General features: G+C 41.2%; 1 protein-coding gene across 2 annotated transcripts in view; it reads left to right on the top strand.

Moving 5' to 3' along the window:
• The window catches only part of NLN (neurolysin), a 44,772-nt gene extending 24,051 nt beyond the window's left edge, over positions 1-20,721 (top strand). For both annotated transcript variants that reach the window (XM_048290585.1, XM_048290584.1), the window contains exons 8-13: positions 770-1,136; positions 2,517-2,718; positions 7,185-7,371; positions 8,521-8,649; positions 9,125-9,261; positions 20,194-20,721. In XM_048290585.1, the coding sequence (XP_048146542.1) occupies positions 770-1,136; positions 2,517-2,718; positions 7,185-7,371; positions 8,521-8,649; positions 9,125-9,261; positions 20,194-20,328 (1,157 nt within the window). In that variant the 3' untranslated portion in view covers positions 20,329-20,721. The remainder of the gene's footprint in view (positions 1-769; positions 1,137-2,516; positions 2,719-7,184; positions 7,372-8,520; positions 8,650-9,124; positions 9,262-20,193) is intronic.
• Positions 20,722-23,585: the final 2,864 nt, after the last annotated feature.

Raw genomic sequence — 23,585 nt, 5'->3', positions numbered from 1 at the left:
TGCAAACAGTATTTAAATCATGTAAATGCATTTAATGCCTTACAGCCTTCCTAGAAACAGGAGTGGCAATTCCTAAATTTTACACTCTAGGTATCAACAATGAACATTAATGTGAATTCTTAATGAAGAAAATAGTTTCTGATAAACCAGAAATAGTTACAAGAGAAAAAGTACAGTATGTTTCAGTAAGCCTAAATATTTTAATTCAATATGTCTGCTTCATGAAGGCTATGATGCCTTCTTGTCCAAGAAAAGTATATTGGAAAAATTTTGAATCATAATATCCAAGGGCTAGTCTGGAAGCCAGCCATCCTACAGGCAAGAATTCTTGAGTCTCTTGGTTTTTTTTGGAGGACTTTAGCTAGAAGTATTGAATTCTGTGTTGTACTTCCTTCCACTAACTAATAGTAGTTGTAGTCTGGCTGTTGCTGAAGAAATGTATGAGGAATACTGAGATTACATGAGGTAAAATTAAAGGATTCAAGTGTAAGTGTCTAGTGTTACTTTTTATTTATGATGTCTTGGAAAAAGTCTTAATTTACCAAAACCCTTCACACCATTCCTAGACCTACATGGAATACTGTATCATTTACAGCATGCCTGCAACTAAGACTTCTTAGGACAAGAAAACAGATGTTCCTTGGTGTTGGTCAATGAATGGAAAACATCCAGTTCTGGAGTATGTGCTTGAAGTGTTGAGTGTATTTCATAGGAATACACATTTTAGTAAGGAACATGAAAGTTGACTCCAAGGCAATCTTTCTTTCAGATGATTTGAGTAAAAAGCTAAAGCCATTGGTTGAGGAAGAAACACGATTCATTCTAGATCTGAAGAAAAAGGAATGTAAAGAAAGAAACTTTGATTATGATGGAAGAATCAATGCATGGGATCTTCATTATTATATGAGCAAAACTGAAGAGCTGAAGTACTCCATAGATCAAGAAAAACTGAAGGAATACTTCCCAATTGAGGCTGTTACAGAAGGCTTACTGAATATTTACCAGAAGCTGCTGGGGCTTGAATTTGAGCAAATAGAAGGTGCTCATGTCTGGCACGGTAGTGTTACTCTTTATACAGTAAAGGATAAATCCACAGGAGAAATGCTAGGGCAGTTCTATTTGGATCTTTACCCCAGGTAACTATGACTTAGTGTTTTGCTTACATGTTTAAAATGGAATTTGTCTTAATAGGTTGCTGCTTGTTTGGTTAAAATTAAATGCATTTGGAAGTAAATATTTGTTCCACTGACAAGATTATTAGTGTGTTTCATTAAGTTGTCCTCTGGACTGTGTTCAGATATTTTTCTGCTTTTTTTTTTTAAGTACTTCCATATTTCTTGCTTATATTCATTTTATGAAGCATTGCTACTTCACTCATATTTTTGGTAGTACTGCTCTCTAGTCAATTGTCCATAATATTTTGCATCTACACGCTTTTCTTCCTAACCTACTACAGCGTTTTAAGTTTCATTTCTGCTGAACTGTTACTCCAGCTTGCTCAGATCAATTCTATTTCTGTCTGCCAAGAGTTCCTAGTTTCTCCCAGTTCCTCTTTACTCTTGATGTGTATTTTCTACCCTGTTGTCCAGACTGCTGAATCAAATAGATCAATACGAAAAATTGATTCCTGTTGAGCACACATTCAGATTTACTTCCTTGTTGATCTCTGTAGCTCTCCATCTCTCTTTGTAGCTGTTTACAGCATCATCTGTGTTTTGTCAAAGATTAGGAGACTGGACTGGTTTCACAGGATTTATTCTAAGCTAGTCCTTTTTGGCTATTTGTTGCTGGCTTTTTGTTTGCTTCGGTGTAGGGTTTTTTATGTTAGTATTTAGCGTTTTATAAATTTGCTGATATTCTTTTTTAATATAAGTTGATTGAAGGTTTTCTGGCCTAAGAAAATTAGGTTACTCAATATATGTAGTAGTACAGAAACTGTTCTTTTTACTCTATCTATCCATACAATATCTAACATAACTATCTCCTTCATCTGTTCACCTGCTTCCATCTTTATATGTATCAGTTGAATTGCTGAAGGTATGTGTTAGTAAGACTTCTCTGACTTAATCTGAGTAGTTAACTGAATAGTTTAGGGCAAAAATGTCAAAATAATTTTCCTTTAAACTCTTGTATCACAGTGAAAATGCAGTGTACTGTATTCTTTTGTCTCCTGCAGTAAAAAAAAAAATTGCAACAGAGAACAGAACCTAGTCCTTCCTGTTGTAGTAGCAGTTTAAAACAATTGACATTGAAATACATATACTTTCAGCATTTCAGTAAAAAACAGATTCTTGTAAATGCTGCTGGGAATCTTGAACTTGTGATTTCAGTATGAGAGTAGAAGGGCCTTTTTTTCCCCTTATGCTCTTAACTTACTGAGTCTTAGAAGTCATGAAAAGATGTACATTTTTTGTGTAGAGACACTGACTGACTGTCCCTGTTCTTGAATAGGCTTTGCCATTCTGGTGAGCAGGGCTGTGGTTTGAAGATAGTGTCTGATATATTTTCTTATACAGAGAGGGAAAGTATGGGCATGCAGCCTGCTTTGGTCTACAACCTGGCTGTCTCCTCTCCGATGGCAGCAGATTGATGTCTGTAGCTGCTCTGGTAACCAACTTCACAAAGCCAGCATCGGATCGGCCATCGCTGCTGCGGCATGATGAAGTAAAGACTTATTTCCATGAATTTGGTCATGTAATGCATCAGATATGTGCACAGGTTAGTGATGTTTCTATTCCAGTGTAAGACTTATTTCTTTCTCTGCTGTCTCAAAGCAAGGTATAGGTCTGTTTTGGTGGTTTCTAATTTTAGTAAAGCGCATATGCAGAGTTCTGGTTATTTTTTAAAGCGTCAGGTTGTTTTTTGTTTTAATATTGATTTAAAACTGAAGCAATAAATACATCTTCTTATGAAAAACATTTTTGTAGGAACATGTACTTTTGCATTTGCATCATGCAGGAGTCTATTCACTCATCACAGGTAAGGTGAAGAAGATGCTCAGTCATGGCTTTGTTCAGAGGGATTTTTATTACTTCTTGTTTTATACTAGGTATTAGAAACAAAAACAGGTTGCTGTGCCTAGGAACGAAAATAATTTCTGAGGCTAGATGACCTCCAGCATTTTGGCATTTAGTACATTGAGACCACATTCGTCTTGACACCACAAGCATAAAACAGGTCTTGCCTGAGCTATTTTGTTTTCTCCCATCTAACAGGTTAGGTTTATTGCAGTGACCAGAAAGAACTGAAGGTAGTTTCAGATTTTCCATCAGGATACTAATAAAGTTGTAAAATTGCTGGTTTCATTTTTACTTACATGTAAAATTGATACTGCCAAATGATAAATTTATTATTAGCCTAATGAAAATTTTATATTTCAGAAAGACATGAGTGTCAGTATTCACACACCAAAAAATTCACATCGTTATCTACAAATTCAGATTTTGTGTAGCACTTCCTTTATCTTCTGTATAAGTAAATACAAAATAATAAAATCAAGGAAGAAATGACCCACATTAGATTTTTTGACCATGATCCTAGAGACTGGGACTGCAGAATAAAGAAACAACATAATCACAGAAATCCATATATTAAATACAGAGTTAATAAGTAGGTAGACTTGCTTAGATATTTTTTAATCATCTTAAAGGTAAAAATATAGTTATTATTTATCATCTTCACCCTGTAATAGGTGTTTCTGATATCAAAAATTGAAGAATAAAACCTAGACAGTATAGAAGCTGTATATAAATGAAGCACAATTGGCATTGTTATAAAATGGTACAAAACTGACTGCAACATTTGGACAACCAGTGAGGATGTGCCTGGGTGTTTTGGAGTCCCTTCAGGGCAGCTGAAGCCAGCAATTCCAATGCATATGTACTTCAGTTGCTATGGAATTGCACACAGATCAGAGAGGCCTGCTTTCCAGTTGTTTCTTGCACTGCTCTGGTGTTTTCTGTGTGCCCAGCTGCCATGCTGACTTCTTCTGTATTGTATGTAAATAGTTATTTGCATGTGTGCAAACTCACTAGTCCCACATAAGAACATCCTGTCCTCTGGAATTTGTGTGTACAAAGCACTGTCTTGTTTCATATGATGACTTGTTTAAGCATGTTAAGACTTGACAATTAAATGCTATGCAAGGATGAGACTGGGAGGGAATTTGTGAGCTGCTGGTAAAGGTCTGATTAAGTAATGTACTGGAAAAGTGAGATATACTGTTGGAGAGTGAGATCAGGGCAGGGAGGGAATTTGTTTAAGTTGTTCAGGAAGGAGAGCTCTTGAAGTAACTTCAAACCAAATTGTCTTGATGTTTTTTGTTAGTGTGGTGCACTTGGATATGGGTAAATGAAGGTATCTGAAGGTCACTTGCTTTTTGCTCTAGCCACTTCTATCACCATTTCTTCCCTGAAGCTGATGCTTCCTAGCTATTCTTCAGAGCTGCTATTCAGCAAGGATAGTAAGAAGGGCCAGCCTGTTACAACTGTGGATTTGGGCAGCCTGCAAGAATAAACAAAACCCAAAGTTTTACTCCTTTTGTGTTGTTCTTCTGAAGACATGAGAGGAAGACACATGCATGTTGACACAGATGTCAGTTCAAGGTTATGTCCTGTATTATACCTGCTTTTTTTGGTAACCCTGCAAGAAAGTAAGTTCAAAAGTGTGTAATCCTGTGAGCATCTATTTTCCACTGGAGGGTGGACTGTAAGAATATCAACATCTCTTAGAGAGGACAACAGAGAATTCTTTTTCTTTTAGCACGTAAATGTTTTGTTAGTATGTTGATGAGAAGGAAAAGAAAATAAAATTGACCTGGCAAGAGGAGGAGGACTTACTACATGACAAGGGTGGAGTGATGATAGGAAGGCTCTACAGAGGGATCTGAGCAGACCAGTTGCATAAGGTTCAACAAGGCCCAGTGCTGGCTCCTGCCCTTGGGTCACAACAACCCCAGGCAGCTCCACAGGCTGGGGCAGAGTGGCTGGAAAGGGCCCAGTGGAAAAGGACCTGGGAATGCTGGTCAGCAGCAGCTGAACATGAGCCAGGGTGTGCCCAGGTGGCCAAGAGGGCAAATGGCATCCTGGCCTGGATCAACAGTGGTGTGGCCAGCAGGACCAGGGCAGGGACTGTGCCCCTGTACTGGGCACTGGTGAGGCCACACCTCGAGTGCTGTGTTCAGTTCTGGGCCCTCAGTTCAGGAAGGACATTGAGGTGCTGGAGCGAGTCCAGAGAAAGGGAACAGAGGTGGGAAGGGATTTGGAGGACAAGTCCTGTGAGGAGCAGCTGAGGGAGCTGGGGGTGTTTATCCTGGAGAAAAGGAGGCTCAGGGGGGACTTTATCGCTCTTTACAACTGCCTGAAAGGAAGCTGTAGCCAGATGGGGGCCAGCTTCTTCTCCCAGGCAATCAATGACAGGAAATGGCTTAAGTTGCACCTGGGGAGGTTTAGATTGGATATTAGTCAAAATTTTTTTCACTGAAAGAGTTGTAAAGCTTTGAAATCATCTACCCAGGGAAATGGTGGAGTCAGCAGCCCTGGGAGCATTCAAAAACTGTGTGGATATGGTACTTGAGGACATAGGTTAATAGCTTAATTGTAGGAACCCAGAGTGCAGAGAATATTTCTCTGCCTGTTTTTAAGGGTTCTTACCCCCCTGAACAACATTGTTTCAACCGCCAACCTTGGAAAAAATTACCAACGATCAGACAAGAACTAGAAAATACAGTGGTGTGAATCAGGTGATAGACTACTATGTAAGATTGTCACAGGGTAAGAAATTTTAGAGGTTTTGGGCTTCTCTTTGTAGTAAATAGATAAGAGTAAAAAATACCAAAATGGAGGATTGTTGTTGTTCTCTAAACCTTCTTCTCCTTCTTCTACTACTCCATGTTCTGCAGTAAAAGTAGTTCGGAATGATTGGATAGAAAATTCCGCAGTTCCTAGTTGTGTTACTGAATAATTGGTAGGAAAGTGAAAATAATGTACGTTTTTTGTAACCATTGGTTAAATTATCTTTAAAAGACCGTGTAAATCTTGATAATTTGACTTCTCTCCTGCTTTCTGTGCTCTATGCTGTACCTGGGTCACGCTAGTGGCTCTGTTCCTCTGATAAGACTTAATAAACAACTATCTGGCGGCATTGAAACTCCAGGAAAAGTCTCCGTTTATCTTTGAAACTCCATGCAAGGACTTTTAGAAAATTCTCTCCCATCACGAGGGATTTGATTTATGGCATGGTTCAGTGACTTAATGGTGAATGTGGTTGTGATGCTGGGTTGGTGGTTGTACTTGATAATCTTAAAAGTATTTTCTGACCTTTATGATGCTATGATTCTATGAGACCAAATAATTTCTGTGTATTTGAACAACATTTGAACAATTTCAGAGGTGACTTCTTAGAAATATTTGGATTTGGAGTATATTTTAGTGAGGATTCTTAACTGTACAAACTTTTCTTCAAAATTAATATTGGCGGAGCTTTTAAAGCATGAAGTTATTGCCGATACTGAAATAAAAAAAAAGTTCTAATGTGCTTGGCTTTCAGAAAAAAGATTCTTTTATCAAAGTGTCAGATTTGAAACTTTTAATGAATAAGGTTGCTAGGATTTATTTATTTAAGTCCATCTATTACTGGCTAAAAAAATTGTGCTGTATGTTAACCACATATATTACAAATGATGACAAATAGGGCAAAGCTTAATAGAATAAGTTTGTTAAGTAAAGTCTATGTATCAGGTGTGGTAGACTGCAATGCAATAAACTTTTTAAGTGCATAGTTAGGTTTATTATTTTACTTTGGTGTAATACAACAAAAATCTATAATAATTTCCAAATTATATCATTGTCACAAGACAGCATAAAAACATTTGTATTGCTGTCATAACCTAAAAGGTAAAAATCAATAATACTAAAAAAATGGAAGTACTGTTCTACACCAGTAGATAATGTAGTATTTAACTACTGAGTAGTCTACTTTATTCCTTTATAATAGTGTTATGTCTGGTTTCTTTCCTCCTTTCTTTAAATTTCATTTTTAAATTATTGCTATTATTATTATTGGTCTGTTCAAATTATTCCTTTTGCTGTGATTTAAACTGAAATGTTGAAATCGGAAGTGTTATATTCTGCTAAAAATCTTGGCTTCTATTTTAGCTTTATTCAATGGCTTCTTTTTTTTTCTAGACTGATTTTGCGAGGTTTAGTGGAACTAATGTGGAAACAGACTTTGTAGAGGTACCTTCACAAATGTTTGAGAATTGGGTGTGGGAAAAAGAGCCACTACAACAAATGTCAAGACATTATAAAGATGCAACCCATGTTGGAGACATACTCCTTGAGAAACTTGCTGCCTCTAGACTTGCTAACACAGGTATCTCTCTGCCTTTTTTTCCCCACAGTATATGTATAAACGTATATAGTTTTAAAAACTGACAAACGTAACAAGCCTATTAAATTTCTTCTGTGTGTACACTTACCACTGTCTTTCTGGGTTTATTTGCATGGGTACTCCCACTAATAAAGGCTATGATGACAGAACTCTTTGCAGAAACAGTAGCAGCTCTGATTTTCCAGGCCACCTACATGACTAAAATACCTTTCCTCTCCATGTAAATTTTTTTGCCTACCAGCTTTGCTCGTTTAAAATTGGTGGTGTTTCTGGGGGGCGGAGGAGGGTAGTCTGTTGTGGTCTGGTGTGGTTTTTGTGGGGTTCTTTATCTTATTTATACTCCAGAATAGGCACTCTGCTTGAATACAGTGTATCTATATGTATCGTCTACATTTGATTTGCATGCGACACTTGACAGATATGAAAGTTATTTGCAAATTTACTGAACAGACGCAACATATCCCAGACAGGACTGTTGTAGACCTTCTACGTATCTCCATTAACATTGTAATCTCATGTCGTTACCTATCATGTCATTATTATTCTATCACTCCCACCTCTTTATTCTTATAATCAGAGCTTCCTATTTATGGTACAAATTCATCATTAAGCTACTCCTGCTTATTTCATACTGCTTTCCTATCCTGAACAAGAAGTCTTTGTGCTTGTGGTTTGTACAGACTCTAGCTGCATAAGAATTTTGTCTGAGTAAAGGTTCATATCTTGTAGCCCCTTAAAAAAAGCTTACAGCAGCTGCAGCAGCAGTTCTTGGTGTAAACTTCTTCGAAGTGTCTTAGAGTAGATAACTGAGTAGGCCCTGAATAAAATGGTATATGGTAAATGAAGATAGCTGAAAACATTTTAAATACTAAAATTTGCTTTTAAAATATCTGCTTTATTTTAGTTTTGATCTATGAGGAAAGTAATATTCAAAAAGACGGAGCTTAGCATGATAATTCCTTTATTAAAGCTATGCCTCTCAACTCTTTGTAGGCGGAGTAAATCAGATGGAAGTGATGTAACTCCAGAGTTCTAATAATTTAGTATGCATGTTGAGATCTTTGAAGGAAAGATGCAAATAAAACTCCAGCTATTTTGATGCTGGTTAATTAAATGTTTTTACCCAATTAGGCCTTCTAACCCTCCGTCAGATTGTTTTGAGCAAAGTTGACCAGGCACTGCATACAAAGCTGTCTGTTGACCCATCAGATGAATATGCAAAATACTGTATGGAGATTCTAGGAATTCCTGCCACCCCAGGTATGTCAGTATAAAGCTTTTGTACAGCATGTCCAGATGGTTCGATTTAACATGCTTTTCTTTCTCAATAATGCTTGGCATACAAAAAACTGAGTTGTTTGTGGAATAATCTACTTTATGAAGCTGAAATAATTATTTTGAAACGTAGGATGATCTTAATGATCTCTTCTGAAGGAAGATTAAGGTAAATATAAAACCTAGCCTTTTGCAGGATATATTTTAGAGTGATATGACATGAATTCCACTTTAGATGTTCTGTCACATCTGTGTTGGATGTACAAGTAGCCTAAAATGGCAAATTGAATTTCCTTTGTTTTCAACAGAGTATGTTCAATACTTTGAGACATACTCAGACCCTTTATGTTAAAAGTTTCAAAGTAGTTGATATAAATTCCTTATTAATTTATTGTTGAACTGCTGTATACATCAACGAAATAACGGATTTCAGTAACTTGATGTTAATCTGCTTTTCAAGGAACAAACATGCCGGCTACTTTTGGACATTTGGCAGGTGGTTATGATGGTCAATATTACGGATACCTGTGGAGTGAAGTGTTTTCCATGGATATCTTTTATAGCTGCTTTAAGCAAGAAGGAATAATGAATCCAAAGGTAGGTGATGAATACTTTTTGATAAACACTTCTGTTGCACTTTGTCTCTGAAACTACATTTACTGCCATCGTGATCCGTAAGTATAATGTCTCAAGTACTACTTCTGTACCTGTCAAGTTCAGATCAACAACAAAAAAAGGTGTAAAGGTAACTTTAAGAAAATCATCTTAAAATTTCCAAGAGCACTTGGATTTTAATACAGTGTCTTGGTATGAAAGACAGGTGTCTGCCAAGGAAGGCAGGAGCCTCCCTTGGAATGGAAGAAAAAAAATTGCAACCCCCTTCCCTCCGAATTATTATAATTTTGAAATTAAGGGGCTTTCAGGCAAAGATATGAGGAACAGGAATAACAGTTCTTTACTATTATATATCTATATGTGTATAACCAGTCAAACAAAACAACAATAACTCTGGCAGTAACAGCAATCACAAACCCAGTCCCAGCCTTCTCGGCTGTCAGGCCCTTTCCCCTCGGGTGCAGTTCCGCTCGCAGCCGGCAGGGGCGCTGGCGGCTCCCGGTGAGCAGGGCAGGTGCGATGGTTCCCCCGCGGCTGCAGGGGGCGCTCCGGAGCGAGCTCGGGGAGCACGCGGCACCGGTGCCCTGGGATCCCGGGAAGGGATGGGACAAAGGCTTCACAAACCCCTGGGCAGCCGATCCCGGTGTCCGGCCGGACCCTCGGGAACAGCAGGCTGGAACAGCAGGGACGAGCACAAATCCTGGGTGGCAGACGAGATGTATCCAAACTCAGGAGCTGCGGTGGGAACCCCCTGGAGGTCTGGGCAGGCAGGGCGCGGTGGGGCTACAGAGTAGCGAAGGCTCAAAGCAAGGGCGGGGACAGGGCGGCCGCAGCCTGGCTCCCAGCGGGGCAGGGAAAAACGGACTTGGGAATTCCGGGGTCTCTCCGGTAGGAGGAAGGCAGCCGAAGAAGCAGCCTCTCTCTCTGTCCAAACTCTGGGAACTGACTGCCCACAAACCCAAGTGAAAAAGAGTAGTCAGATGCACCCCACCGCTGTGGCCAGGTCTTTTGTTTTTCCTAAGCACCCAGTAATTCATCCTCCTGGCAACATGTATGGGGAAAATTCCTTTAAGAGAAAAAGAAAGCTGGAGGATAACTAAAACCCCAACATTATCCACCCCGAATTTTTCCCATACTAACATGTTACATGAAACTTAACCCTTTTAACTGTATACATACGTGCATCACCTGAATTATATACATATATACATGCAGATACTGATACAAGTACAGAGCCATGGGTAGTTTACCCTAAAACCAGGTCCCCTTGAGATAAGCATCAAGTCTCTCCATCCTTTTGCATCACCCACCAGGTACAACCTGGTCCCTGTGCAAAGACAACCCCACGGATGGGTTTGTCTTTGCTCAAGGCAGACTTTACCCAAACAGTTTTTCCAAGCATACCCCTCATGTGCACCACTGGAACCTTATCCCCGTCTGTTGTTTGTAGGGGTTCAGATTGGGCAGGGCCTGCTCGGCTGGTGGAGCCTCAGGTGTTAACTAACCAGGTGGCTCTTGCTAAATGCACCTCCCAGTTTTTGAAAGTCCCTCCACCCAGTGCCTTCAAGGTGGTTTTAAGCAGTCCATTACACCGCTCAACCTTCCCAGCTGCTGGTGCATGGTAAGGGATGTGGTACACCCACTCAATGCCATGTTCTCTAGCCCAGGTGTTTATAAGGCTGTTCTTGAAATGAGTCCCATTGTCAGACTCGATTCTCTCAGGGGTACCATGCCTCCAAAGGACTTGCTTTTCAAGGACCAGGATGGTGTTCCAGGCAGTAGCATGAGGCACAAGATAGGTCTCCAGCCACCCAGTGGTGGCTTCTACCATTGTGAGTACACAGCGCTTGCCTTGGCGGGTTTGAGGCAGTGTGATGTAATCAATCTGCCAGGCCTCCCCATACTTGTATTTGGACCATCGCCCACCATACCACAGAGGCTTCACCCACTTGGCCTGCTTGATCGCAGCGCATGTCTCACAATCATGGATAACCTGGGAGATACTGTCCATAGTTAGATCCACCCACTGATCCCGTGCCCACTTATAGGTGGCATCTCTGCCCTGATGGCCTGAGGCATCATGGGCCCATTGAGCTAAGAGCAACTCTCCTTTGTGTTGCTAATCCAAGTCTATCTGGGACACTTCTATTTTTGCAGCCTGATCTACCTGTTTGTCGTTACAATGTTCTTCATTAGCCCGGCTCTTGGGGATGTGAGCATTTACATGACGGACGTTCATGGGTAGCTTCTCTACCTCTCAATGCCTTTCCACTCATCAGCAGTCCAGATTGGTTTTCTTCTATGCTGCCGGTTGGCCTTCTTCCACCTTTCCAGCCAACCCTATATAGCATTGGCTACCATCCATAAATCAGTGTAGAGGTAGAGCTTTGGCCACTTCTCTCTTTCAGCTAATTGGACGACTTTGAGTTCAGCAAATTGGCTCGATCCACCTTCTCCTTCAGCAGCCTATGCAACTTATTGTGTGGGGCTCTATACAGCGGCTTTCCATTTCCAGCTAGCGCCTACAATTCGGCAGGAACCATCAGTGAAGAGGGCATATTGTCTTTCACTCTCTGGTAGCTCGTTATATGGTGGGGCTTCTTCGGCACATGTCACCTGCTCCTCTTCTTCTTCAGAAGATAACCCAAAAGTCTCACCTTCCGGCCAGTTCGTAATTATTTCCAAGATCCCAGGGCAACTTGGGTTTCCAATCCGGGCGCGCTGCGTGATGAGGGCAATCCATTTGCTCCAAGTAGCGTCGGTGGCATGATGCGTGGAGGGAACCTTTCCTTTGAACATCCACCCCAGCACCGGTAGTCGGGGTGCCAGGAGGAGTTGTGCCTCTGTGCCAATTACTTCTGAGGCAGCCTGGACTCCTTCATAAGCTTCCAGGATTTCCTTCTCTGTTGGGGTGTAGTTGGCTTCGGACCCTCTGTAGCTTCGGCTCCAGAATCCCAGTGGTCGGCCCCAAGACTCACCAGGCACCTTCTGCCAGAGGCTCCAGGACAGACCATTGTTCCCGGCTGCAGAGGAGAGCACGTTCTTCACCTCTGGTCCTGTCCTGACTGGGCCAAGGGCTACAGCGTGAGCAATTTCCTGTTTGATCTGGGCAAAGGCTTGCTGCTGTTCAGGGCCCCAGTGGAAATCGTTCTTCTTTCGGGTAACCAGGTAGAGAGGGCTCACGATCTGGCTGTACTCGGGAATGTGCATTCTCCAAAAGCCTATGGCACCTAGGAAAGCTTGCATTTCCTTCTTGTTGGTCGGTGGAGACATTGCTGTGATCTTATTGATGACCTCAATGGGAATCTGACGTCGTCCATCTTGCCACTTTACTCCCAGGAACTGGATCTCTCGGGCAGGTCCCTTGACCTTGCTCCTCTTGATGGCAAAGCCAGCTTCCAGGAGAATCTGGATGATTCTCTCTCCTTTCTCAAATACCTCCGATGCGGTGTTCCCCCACACAATGATGTCATCAATGTACTGCAGATGTTCTGGAGCCTCACTCTTTTCTAGTGCAGTCTGGATCAGTCCATGACAGATGGTGGGACTGTGCTTCCACCCCTGGGGCAGTCGGTTCCAGGTGTACTGCACGCCCCTCCAGGTGAAGGCAAACTGAGGCCTGCACTCTGCTGCCAGAGGAATTGGAGAAAAATGCATTGGCAATGTCAATAGTGGCGTACCACTTCGCTGCTTTGGACTCCAGCTCATACTGGAGCTGTAATATGTCTGGCACGGCAGCGCTCAACGGTGGAGCCACTTCATTCAAGGCACGATAGTCCACAGTCAATCTCCATTCCCCGTCAGACTTGTGCACAGGCCAGGTGGGGCTGTTGAAGGGTGAGTGGGTCTTGCTGACCACCCCTTGGCTCTCCAGCTCACGGATCATCTTATGGATGGGGATCACAGCATCTCAATTCATCCGATACTGCTGGCGGTGCACTGTCGAGGTGGCAATTGGCACTCGTTGCTCTTCCACTTTCAGGAGCCCAACTGCAGAAGGATTCTCTGATAGTCCAGGCAGGGTGTTCAATTGCCTAATGCCCTCTGCCTCCACAGCAGCAATCCCAAATGCCCACCTGAGTCCTTTTGGGTCTTTGTAGTAGCCATTCCGGAGGAAGTCTATGCCCAGAATACATGGGGCCTCTGGGCCGGTCACAATCGGATGCTTTTGCCACTCCTTCCCAGTCAGGCTCACCTCAGCTTCCAAAAGGGTCAACTGCTGTGAGCCCCCGGTCACCCCAGCGATGGATACAGGTTCTGCCCCCACATGTCCCGATGGCATTAAAGTACATTGTGCCCCAGTATCAACCAATGCATCATATTTTTGTGGCTCTGATGTGCCAGGCCATCGGATCCACACCGTCCAGAAAACCCGGTTCTCCCGTGCCTCTTCCTGGCTAGAGGCAGGGCCCCTCTAGCCCTGGTTATCATTCTTTCCCTGGGCGTACATGCTCGAGGTACCTTCAAGGGGATCCGACATATCATCCTCCCTTCTGTAATGCCTGGCAGCTCGGTCACGGGAGGCTGAGGCTACCTTCACCTTAGCGGAACCCCCTCGGTTAGTGCCTCCCTCCTTGAGTTCACGCACCCGCGCTGCCAGGGCAGAGGTGGGTTTCCCATCCCACCTTCTCATGTCTTCCCCATGCTCACACAAGAAAAACCACAGCTCAGCTCATGGGGTGTACCCTCTCTCTCTAGCAGGGGGATGACGGGCTCTGACTTGGGGGCCTGTGACTGGCACTGGTGCCACACTGATCTTCCTCATCTCCTCCCTCGTCTCCTTCATCTCCTCTTTGAGGTCCTGGACCACAGCAGAGAGATGAGCTTTCAGCGGACCATTGACTGTACTCTCATAATTCCTGAGCCTGTTAGCAACAGAGCCCACTGTTTCTCAGTTATTGTCAGCATCAATCGTTGCAATGAAGGTGGTGTATTGCTGTGGCCCTAGCTTTGCCAGGTTCCACAACATCTGTCTTGTGCACCTGACCCTATTGGGGTCATTATCATGCTGTCCATCCCTCCCAAAGAGTACTGCCACCTCTCTTAGCTGTTGGATCCCTTCCTCAAGTGTCCTCCATCGCATTCTATGATGGTACTCGTGCAGTCTGTCTTTGTGAACGAACTTTTCTCTCACACCCATTAAAAGCCACTCCCAGAGAGAAAGGGGCCTGTAGCGGGTTGAGTTTGTAACCGGGCAGAAACACCAATTTAGTGTAGCGGTTTGGTCCAAGATACTCATTACTGTTTTTCTTCTGTGAGATAAGAATTAGAAGAAATGCAAAGCAGGCATCAAACTTGAAAGAATATAAAGAAGTTTATTAACAGACCTAAAAGAAGAAAGAAAAAAAAAATCATACCACACCTTCAGAACTCTTCTCCTCCCCCCACCTTCCTCCCTTCTCCCACTGACAATGTAAAAAAACAACCCTTAAGATGTTCAGTCTGTTTACCACTTCCATAATAACCTTGTTCAGTCCATTTAGGAAGAGGAGTCTCTCTTGCTCATGCTATGAACACATTATCACAACAAGACAGCCGTCCGGGTTGGTCCTCTGCTCGCATGTGAGTCCCTTCCCCCGACTTGCAGCTTTTTCCACAACTGCTTTTGAGGGTCCACTCTTGAAGGTTTTTGGGGTACAGTTTTAAGGTTGAGCCGTTCAGAAACAAAAGTTCTCTTCATCCATCTCTGGGAGCATTTCATCTCTAAGAACAGAGGCCCTTCTCCTTCCCTGGGAGCAAAGGGTCTTCCTCATCTTCATTTTTAGGACTATCTCTGGGAGCATCTCTAGGAACTGAGGTTTTCTCCTTTCCCATTTGGAGCAAAAGTCCTCATTGCTTCCATCTCTCCCTGTCCAAACTTCTCATGAAATTACAGCTGCGTCAGCATCTGCCTATCTCAGCGCAGGTGCTTTTGCTTGCAAGTTGAACTGAACACTCCACCCCCCATATCTTCATGAAATTACAACGGGTAATTGATATATCATAGCTTCACAACAGAATTTCAGCTTTAGGCATTTCTTCTTTCTCTTCCCTTAGGTTTTCAGCTCTTCACATCTCGCGCATCTCCTTCACCAGTGCCCTCACTAAATCTGGGTTGTTCATTTCTGGGGTGGGCTGTTGGGCAGTATCAGGCTGTGGTGCAGAGTCAGGCTGTGGTGCAGGATCTCTAGTGTCTGGGGCTGTGTCAGGCTCTGGGGCTGGATCTCTAGTCTGTGGGGCCGTGTCAGGTTCTGGGGCAGGATCAGGCTCTGGGGTAGGATCTCTAGTTTCTGGGGCCGGTGTCTGGGTAGTTACCCAAACCAATCTCAACTTATCCCTGGATGCTAAATAGAGTAGGCCTATCAGCACCAATTGGTTAGTACTCAGAGGGAATCTAAACCCTTCGAAAATTGGGAGGGTGGGCCCAAAGAACTGGTTGAGGGGTTGGGAGAAAACTTCCCCTGGTGTCATTTCCTCACAGAAGGCACCATTTTTAACATAACCCCAAAAACATGCACTCAGTATGTGATAGCCCTTTATCCATGTGCCCACATTCCGGAGGAAGTTAAAAGCCCATGAATTCCTCACCTTCTCGACCCATAACGCAAGCTGGATAACAGCAATGGTGGCCTTAGTCAGAGGACCCATGTTTAGGTAAGGAGCTGCAAAGTGGAAGAATATAGCCACAGCCACATGCCACCCGAACCAGGGTAAACTAGACCACATAGTGCTGCCTAACAAGGTTCCTATATTCAGCACACAAAATTAAGTTACCCAGGAACTGTTATTCCTTTTTCACCCCTTTCTCTTAATGCCCTCAGGCCCCACATTGGGCACCAAGATCTGTCTTGGTTTGAAAGACAGGTGTCTGCTAAGGAAGGCAGGAGCCTCCCTTGGAATGGAAGAAAAAAAATTGCAACCCCCTTCCCTCCAAATTATTATAATTTTGAAATTAAGGGGCTTTCAGGCAAAGATATGAGGAACAGGAATAACGTTCTTTACTATTATATATCTATATGAGTATAACAAGGCAAACAAACAACAATAACTCTGGCAGTAACAGCAATCACAAACCCAGCCCCAGCCTTCTCGGCTGCCGGGCCCTTTCCCCTCGGGTGCAGTTCCGCTCGCAGCCGGCAGGGGCGCTGGCGGCTCCCGGTGAGCAGGGCAGGTGCGATGGTTCCCCCGCGGCTGCAGGGGGCGCTCCGGAGCGAGCTCGGGGAGCACGCGGCACCGGTGCCCTGGGATCCCGGGAAGGGATGGGACAAAGGCTTCACAAACCGCTGGGCAGCCGATCCCGGTGTCCGGCCGGACCCTCGGGAACAGCAGGCTGGAACAGCAGGGACGAGCACAAATCCTGGGTGGCAGACGAGATGTATCCAAACTCAGGAGCTGCGGTGGGAACCCCCTGGAGGTCTGGGCAGGCAGGGCGCGGTGGGGCTACAGAGTAGCGAAGGCTCAAAGCAACGGCGGGGACAGAGCGGCCGCAGCCTGGCTCCCAGCGGGGCAGGGAAAAACGGACTTGGGAATTCCGGGGTCTCTCCGGTAGGAGGAAGGCAGCCGAAGAAGCAGCCTCTCTCTCTGTCCAAACTCTGGGAACTGACTGCCCACAAACCCAAGTGAAAAAGAGTAGTCAGATGCACCCCACCGCTGTGGCCAGGTCTTTTGTTTTTCCTAAGCACCCAGTAATTCATCCTCCTGGCAACATGTATGGGGAAAATTCCTTTAAGAGAAAAAGAAAGCTGGAGGATAACTAAAACCCCAACATACAGTTATTAAATCATCATATATTTAATACTGTAGTACTTTTAAGATACTGTGTTGCCTTGTCTAATGCCTTCTGCTGTAATTTTAGACTGACAAAACATTCCTCCGTTGCAAAAGCAGATGCATATTCATTATGCTGTGAAACCTGTATGATAGTAGTGATCTGTTTCTTTTACATTTCCATTACATTTTAGGTATGTCAACTCTGTGGTCCTTTTATGTAGTTACTATTTAGAAAATTGAATTTATTTTGAGCTTTCTGTCACAGCATAGAATAATGTGAAAATTGTTTCGTCTTCAGTTTAAATCCCAAGTCCCTTTTGAAGTCCAAATCATTAAGAGGTTCTAGATTTACTGGGTCTTTTTTCCCTAGAGTAATTCTCCAGCCTCTTCTGCCTCCAGCAGAAAAAAAGGTTAAGTAGTAATGTGGTTAGTAGTCCTGCCAATTCTGGCAACGTTTTTCAGAGATTATAGGATTATAGTATTAGTTGAGGTGCTGCAGATGAGATAGATGAGTTCTATCATAGGAAAGACCTTTTGGTTTTCCTGATCCTCTTAACTCTGTTCTTGATTCAGCTGCCAGCAGTAGTTCTTCCTTTCGATAGAAGTATAAGAGAGAAATAAAGGAGAGAGTAGAAAATGCATGACTGTCCTTTTCCTCACCTGGAATTTGCCTTCTTTCCTCCCTGTACTTACTACAGCAACCAGAACTTCTAGAACTGTCCATCCCTCTAGAGGATGGAGATAGTAAACACCTCTCTGGACAAAGAGAGGAGTCCAAAGAATACATGTGGTAGGACTGTGAAACTAAGGCAGTGGTTAGGCCAACAACACCCAAAAGGGGTTTTATGGAGAAAGCAGCCAACTTCACAGTTTGAGAGAAGAAGTGACATAGGGTTTGGAGGTTAAGATTAATCGTGAAGGGATAGGGATTCATTACAGGTACATATGAGAATAAGCATACCTGCTTTTTCACTGGGAATCTCATCACTCATAAATAAGAGCAGTAGAGAAGAAGTGTCAAGTTAAATGAGTAAATAAAATACCTTTTAATGAAATGTTGTTCACGGATCTTAAAAATGGTATTTCAGGAGGGGTGAGACATGCTGTCTTTTATAACTTTGGGGAAGATGTTTAATGATGCTGGTGCCGAAACTGGGGAACTTCATGTCAGGGTTTTGTTCTGACATGCCCACATCCCTCCAGTGCTATCACACTTTTGTTCTGTCAGTTTTACTCCTTTTTCTCAAAACTCTATTTTGAGTGACTGTATGGTCAAAACCCTAAGCTATAGTTTGGCAGAATTGGTCTGTTACCTTTACTTCTCCTGAGGGATGCCTTGTATTCTAATTTTTTGTGAGAATTTTTGTTTTCTTTGCCTGTGTATGGGAGGCTTTGAAAAGAAATTAATTATGGTAAAAGTGAATATTTTTGTGGAACAGCTGGAAGACAACTAATGCCTCTTTTATTGTGAGGCCTGTTATCCAGGCCAAAAAATGAAGAAGAAAAGTGATTATTTATGCGTGTCACTCACTCTCTGGTGTATGTGCACACAAACACTTTGTGTGAATGCTGATATAATTTCAGGGGTAGCTGTGGAGATTTTTTCCCCTCCCTCTTCAATGCTATCTTTTCAAATTAGTTCTCTTTTAACCCAAATAATTGTGATAGCATCCCACAGGATGGGACAAACCATTTTTAATAAATGAATACTAGATAGCAGTATGTTTTTTGTAGTTACTCGTACTTCATTATATCTAGACTTAGACTAGTCTTCAGAACGGCAGAAAAGGGAAATGGTTAAGGTATTATGACTAGGGCTTATAGAAATTTGGCTTACTTTTTCCTGTTTGAATAAAAGCTCTCCTTCTGTTTTGAGCAACTATTATACAGCCTAATTTCAGAGACTGGATCTATAAAATTCTTCAACAAACAACTCTAACTTAATTGGTAGACAGACACTCCTCAATTCTTGCACTTTATCTGAAATAAGATCAGGTCTCCCTAGAACTGAGCAGTATTCTGACTCTGAAAGGACAACAGCAAAGACTCAAATCTGCTCAAATAATACTTTTAAGCTAGAAGGAACAATATATTAATTTGCTGATGATGCTCAGGAAACTAACAAAAATAGTGAAGTGTGATCAGTGCTTCAGTGATTTTAAAAAAAATTATTATTTATTTTTATTTTATTTTAGATTTTTCCAGCTGTAATTCAGACAATGGAAATGGTAGTTCAATTAAGTCATGGAAGTCCATCACTTAAAAACACCTTTCCTTGTTTTTACAGTACAGTCATGAGGAAGCAATGTGGTCCTGTTGAGTTGTGGGGGAAGTGTGTATGTGTATATACACTGACTAAAAGGAAGAACATTGTCTTCAATATCAGAAGCATTTGGGACATCTACATGCAAAATAACATTTTCTCATTTGTAGTCATGTCTCAGAATCCCAGAGTTTTTCATATATATATGTTCCTTAAAATACAACTTCTTTTTAAGAAACTCCTCATTACTCGTTTTCTCAGAAACTTCATTCATTTTTTAAAAGAAATCTATTCTTTCTGGAGCAATAATGTTTCTTCCTGAAATTAAAACCTGAGTTAAGTCTCATCTTCTTTAAGATACTTTAATAGGTGAGTTAGATGTGTTTGTATGTATGATATATACAACTATGTATATTATATAGGTGTATGTGCCATGCCATTCCACAATGCTATACCTGTCTTATCTCTGACGTATCATGTCTGTTATCTAAACAGAGATTAAAGAAAGAGAAATCATCAGTTAGAGAAAGGATGTTGGGTTCTCTCTTCCTGCCTGTCAGACGCAAGGGCAGTCCTTCACTGAGGATTTTGAGGAGGTTGTGTGCTTGTTATACTTTATAGAATGTCTTCAGACAAGTTGTGATTGTACCTTGAAAACCAGTGTAAAACCACAAGAAAAATAATTTCTTTACAATTGGTCGAATTTCTGCTCTTCTGAGTTCTTCCAGCAGATCTAAATTATACTTGTCATATATCCTGGTATATCCTAATTTGGTATTAGGAAAATCTGGAAGGAGAAACGTTGTTTTATCATGAGTATATTTTTCAATATGCAACAAATACAGAAAAAGAGGCAGTTGGCAAGATAAGAAGTACTAACATTCTGCTTTACCTTCTATCAGGCTGGGATGAAATACAGAAACCTCATTTTGAAACCTGGAGGATCTTTGGATGGAATGGATATGCTACAAAATTTCTTGGAGCGTAAACCAAGCCAGAGAGCTTTCCTGTTGAGTAAGGGATTATGTGTTCCGTAAAGTTATGATTCCTTTGTAATGGCATATAAGCATGGAACGAGCTGGAAATGTCAGTGTATTTCACATTTTAACTATGTATCACTCTAGGGTCATTTTTTGATGATTTTTTAAATTGTATAAATAAAAATGTGACTTTTACAAAAAGATTTCGTAGGACTACAAAATTCAAAATATCAGGGAAATAATTCTGAGATGTGCAGAAGCTGAGGAATTTGGATGGTAATTTTTTTTAATTGTTATGAAATAATACTAATTAATACTAATCAGTATGAGGAGTTAATGCCATGTTTCTCTTTTAAGAGATGCACTTGAATTATGTCTTGTGAATGAATTTTAAAACTGAAGGGGATAAAAAGAACACTGCCAGCAATAAAGGAAACAGATTAATTCTTATTCTCTATTCTCTATTCTCTATTCTCTATTGTATTGATGGCTCACCAGGGTCTCTGATGAACAGGAAGTGTGTTTGATTATGTCATTGTCTGAGTTCAGTCCACTACCTGACAAATTTCAAGACTGAGAACCTGCCCCAGATACCTTTACAGCAGAGATGTTTGTGTGATACTTTAAAACTTAATTCTGATGCATGCTAAATTTTTGTACCATTTATATACCTTTAAAGTATAACTAAAAATCAGCCAAAACCTATGACTTTTTCAGTTATTCCACCACTCTTTCTGTTGATGATCACAAATCAGTTCTTTGTTTTCCAAATTACATCTACACTGGCATTGAAATACTGTACTTGAGCAAAGTGGCTTCAGTTGGTTTGTTAAGTATTTTGAGGTACAAATAGGGAAGGAAGGAAGGAAATAAGATATCCCTGGTGGGAATGATAAAAGTCAATTAAAAGTTTTCCTGTTCCTTTCCAGTGTGGCATGGAGAGATGGTACAAATAAGTGCAATAGACTTAATGATTTCAGCTGTGGGAGTGTGAAAGTAATCGAGGAATTATTCTGCAGTTTTTCTGCAAGATCAGGAAAAATTAGTCCTACAAGCCAACTCTACACCATCCAAATAAAGCTGCTAATCCAAGTGCACTTTTCTTGTCTTAGGTATCATATCTTACTGTGGTTTTACTATTACAGCATGTATATGAACAACTTTTTAATTTTTTTACTAGCCAATACATTTTAGACATTTGAACCACAGTTGTAAACATGGTAGGGGTTTATATTTTTTTGTTCAACAGTGAGATAAGAAAATGTGCCTGGTCAACTCAAAAGACTTTTTTCAGCGAAAGAGAACTGATGTCATTCACTTTGGGTCAAATCTGTCAATCTGTTTTAGGGGAAGAAATCTGACAATTGGGAGTATTCTCACAATTTGTGAGTATTTCTCAAAGTGAGAAATTTTATTTTTTTCCTTTTTTTTCTTGTAGAGCATTGAAACTAGGGAGTTAAAAATGAACTTAATTAGTTTCTGAAATGGAAAATTTGAACGGACTTACCTTTGAACTGCACCAGTTAGATGTGAGGATTCATAACTATTTGTAGCCAAAACAGATAAACTCTGCAGTCTGCCAGACCACACAATTAAGTCAAATCTAACTTATAGTCAGTCACAATTTTAGGCCACAGTTCTGCTGCATCATGAAAAGGCAATAGATGGAAATCACATATATGCAAACATCTTGAACAGTATTCAGCATGGCCAGACAAGATTATCCCAAAACCTGTGAATTTTGCCTAGATTGATTTCCCTCACATTCTTTTGCTTACAGTATTTCACTGTCTTTTTATATGTTTAAAATTCTTGTGATTCTGTCTTAGCAACATGTTTTTTTCTTTCACATTGTAATAATAGCTCCTAAGAATGAAAACACTGTAAAAAATATACTAAGTGATACTTTCTCCAAATGAATCTGCAAATCTAAGCAATGGAATCTTTATTGAGAAGCAAAATGCAGTTTTTATTTTACAGTTGGTAGGCAGATTTCCACATGAGGGAGACCTTTCTCTGCATAAATCAGCAGTCTTGGATCAAGGTAGATAATTGTAAGTACAGTAATTATAGACAAAAAATACGTGATGATAAAAACTCATGGTGATTTAAAAGCTAGATTTAGGACAGTACTGATGGTATGACAATTTAATCGAATTTTTAATTTTCTTACTCTTTAGCGTGTGTGCTTGTGTGTTGTACAATGTAGACTAGGCAAGATACTGAAGTGCAGGAGAATGTCTGCTGTTACGTGTGTGTGAAAATGCCTGCGTGATTGTACATTATGTTAGCAGCAAATGGATATCCATGTGTGTAGGGAGAAAAAAACTAAACCATATTGTAACCACAAATGAAAGTGTTATGTTCTATATCTGTTCCAAAAGAATAGGATTTGCTGTTCCTTCATCAGGCAATAATTAAGTCAGATCAGCCTATGGCTAAAACTACACTCAACACAGAAGACTAATGGGTATGTTCTGAAGTGCTTATGAAAATCTTAATGTGGTAACATATCAAACTTATCTGCTAAGTTTTGTATTGGCTTCTTGGAGCCTTCTGAATTAAATCAGGATTGGATTAAATGACTTTTTTTCTTCCAACTAAAAATTATTCTATGATTCTATGAAATTGATGTTCACATTTTTTATTGTAAATACCTGATCTTGGAATGGAAAAGTAACCTGGGGAAAGACATCTTTTCTGTTTCTGCACCTGCCTATAATAGGCATGAAACTTCATATAGGACACTATACACGAAACTTTTTCTGACGCTGTTCTAAGGCTGTGACATGGAGTCCCCCAATAAAACAATGAATACTTCTTCTGCTTTGGAAACATGAGTTGATGACCTTGACACCACCAGAAACCTTCACGTATATGAAACCATGGCAAAACATAGGTATCTGACAAGCCCAGCCTATTCTAGAGTTGCTAGACCTAGGCTTCCACTGAAAATTTCAGAACTATAAAAGCCTGAGTTTATTCCAATCCAACTTTAAGTACTCACTGTAATAAACAAGAAAGTAATTTGTAGTTTTTTTCCATAACCAGCTGCCTTTTAAAGTTAATGTTGTATCTTCTTAGAATTTCACTGTGTTTAGGGTTATTATTTTCTTGTATTAGAAATTCAGATTGGACTTTGGCTTCACAACAAAAGCTTCAAAGGAAAGGGAAAGGGTAAAATCAGAGACTCAGGAGAGAGTGCCTATTATCCACTGAGCAAGTGGATGACAAGCAATGGCTTTCTCTTTCTGTTCCTTCACTGTAAAGGGTAGAATGGTTTGAGCATGTGGCTGGGTCACGAGATGGCTAGG

The sequence above is a fragment of the Corvus hawaiiensis genome, chromosome Z, assembly GCF_020740725.1.
Source record: "Corvus hawaiiensis isolate bCorHaw1 chromosome Z, bCorHaw1.pri.cur, whole genome shotgun sequence".
Lineage (NCBI taxonomy): Eukaryota > Metazoa > Chordata > Aves > Passeriformes > Corvidae > Corvus > Corvus hawaiiensis.
Note: the sequence above shows the minus strand (reverse complement) of the source record. Positions and strands in the feature narration are given on the sequence as shown.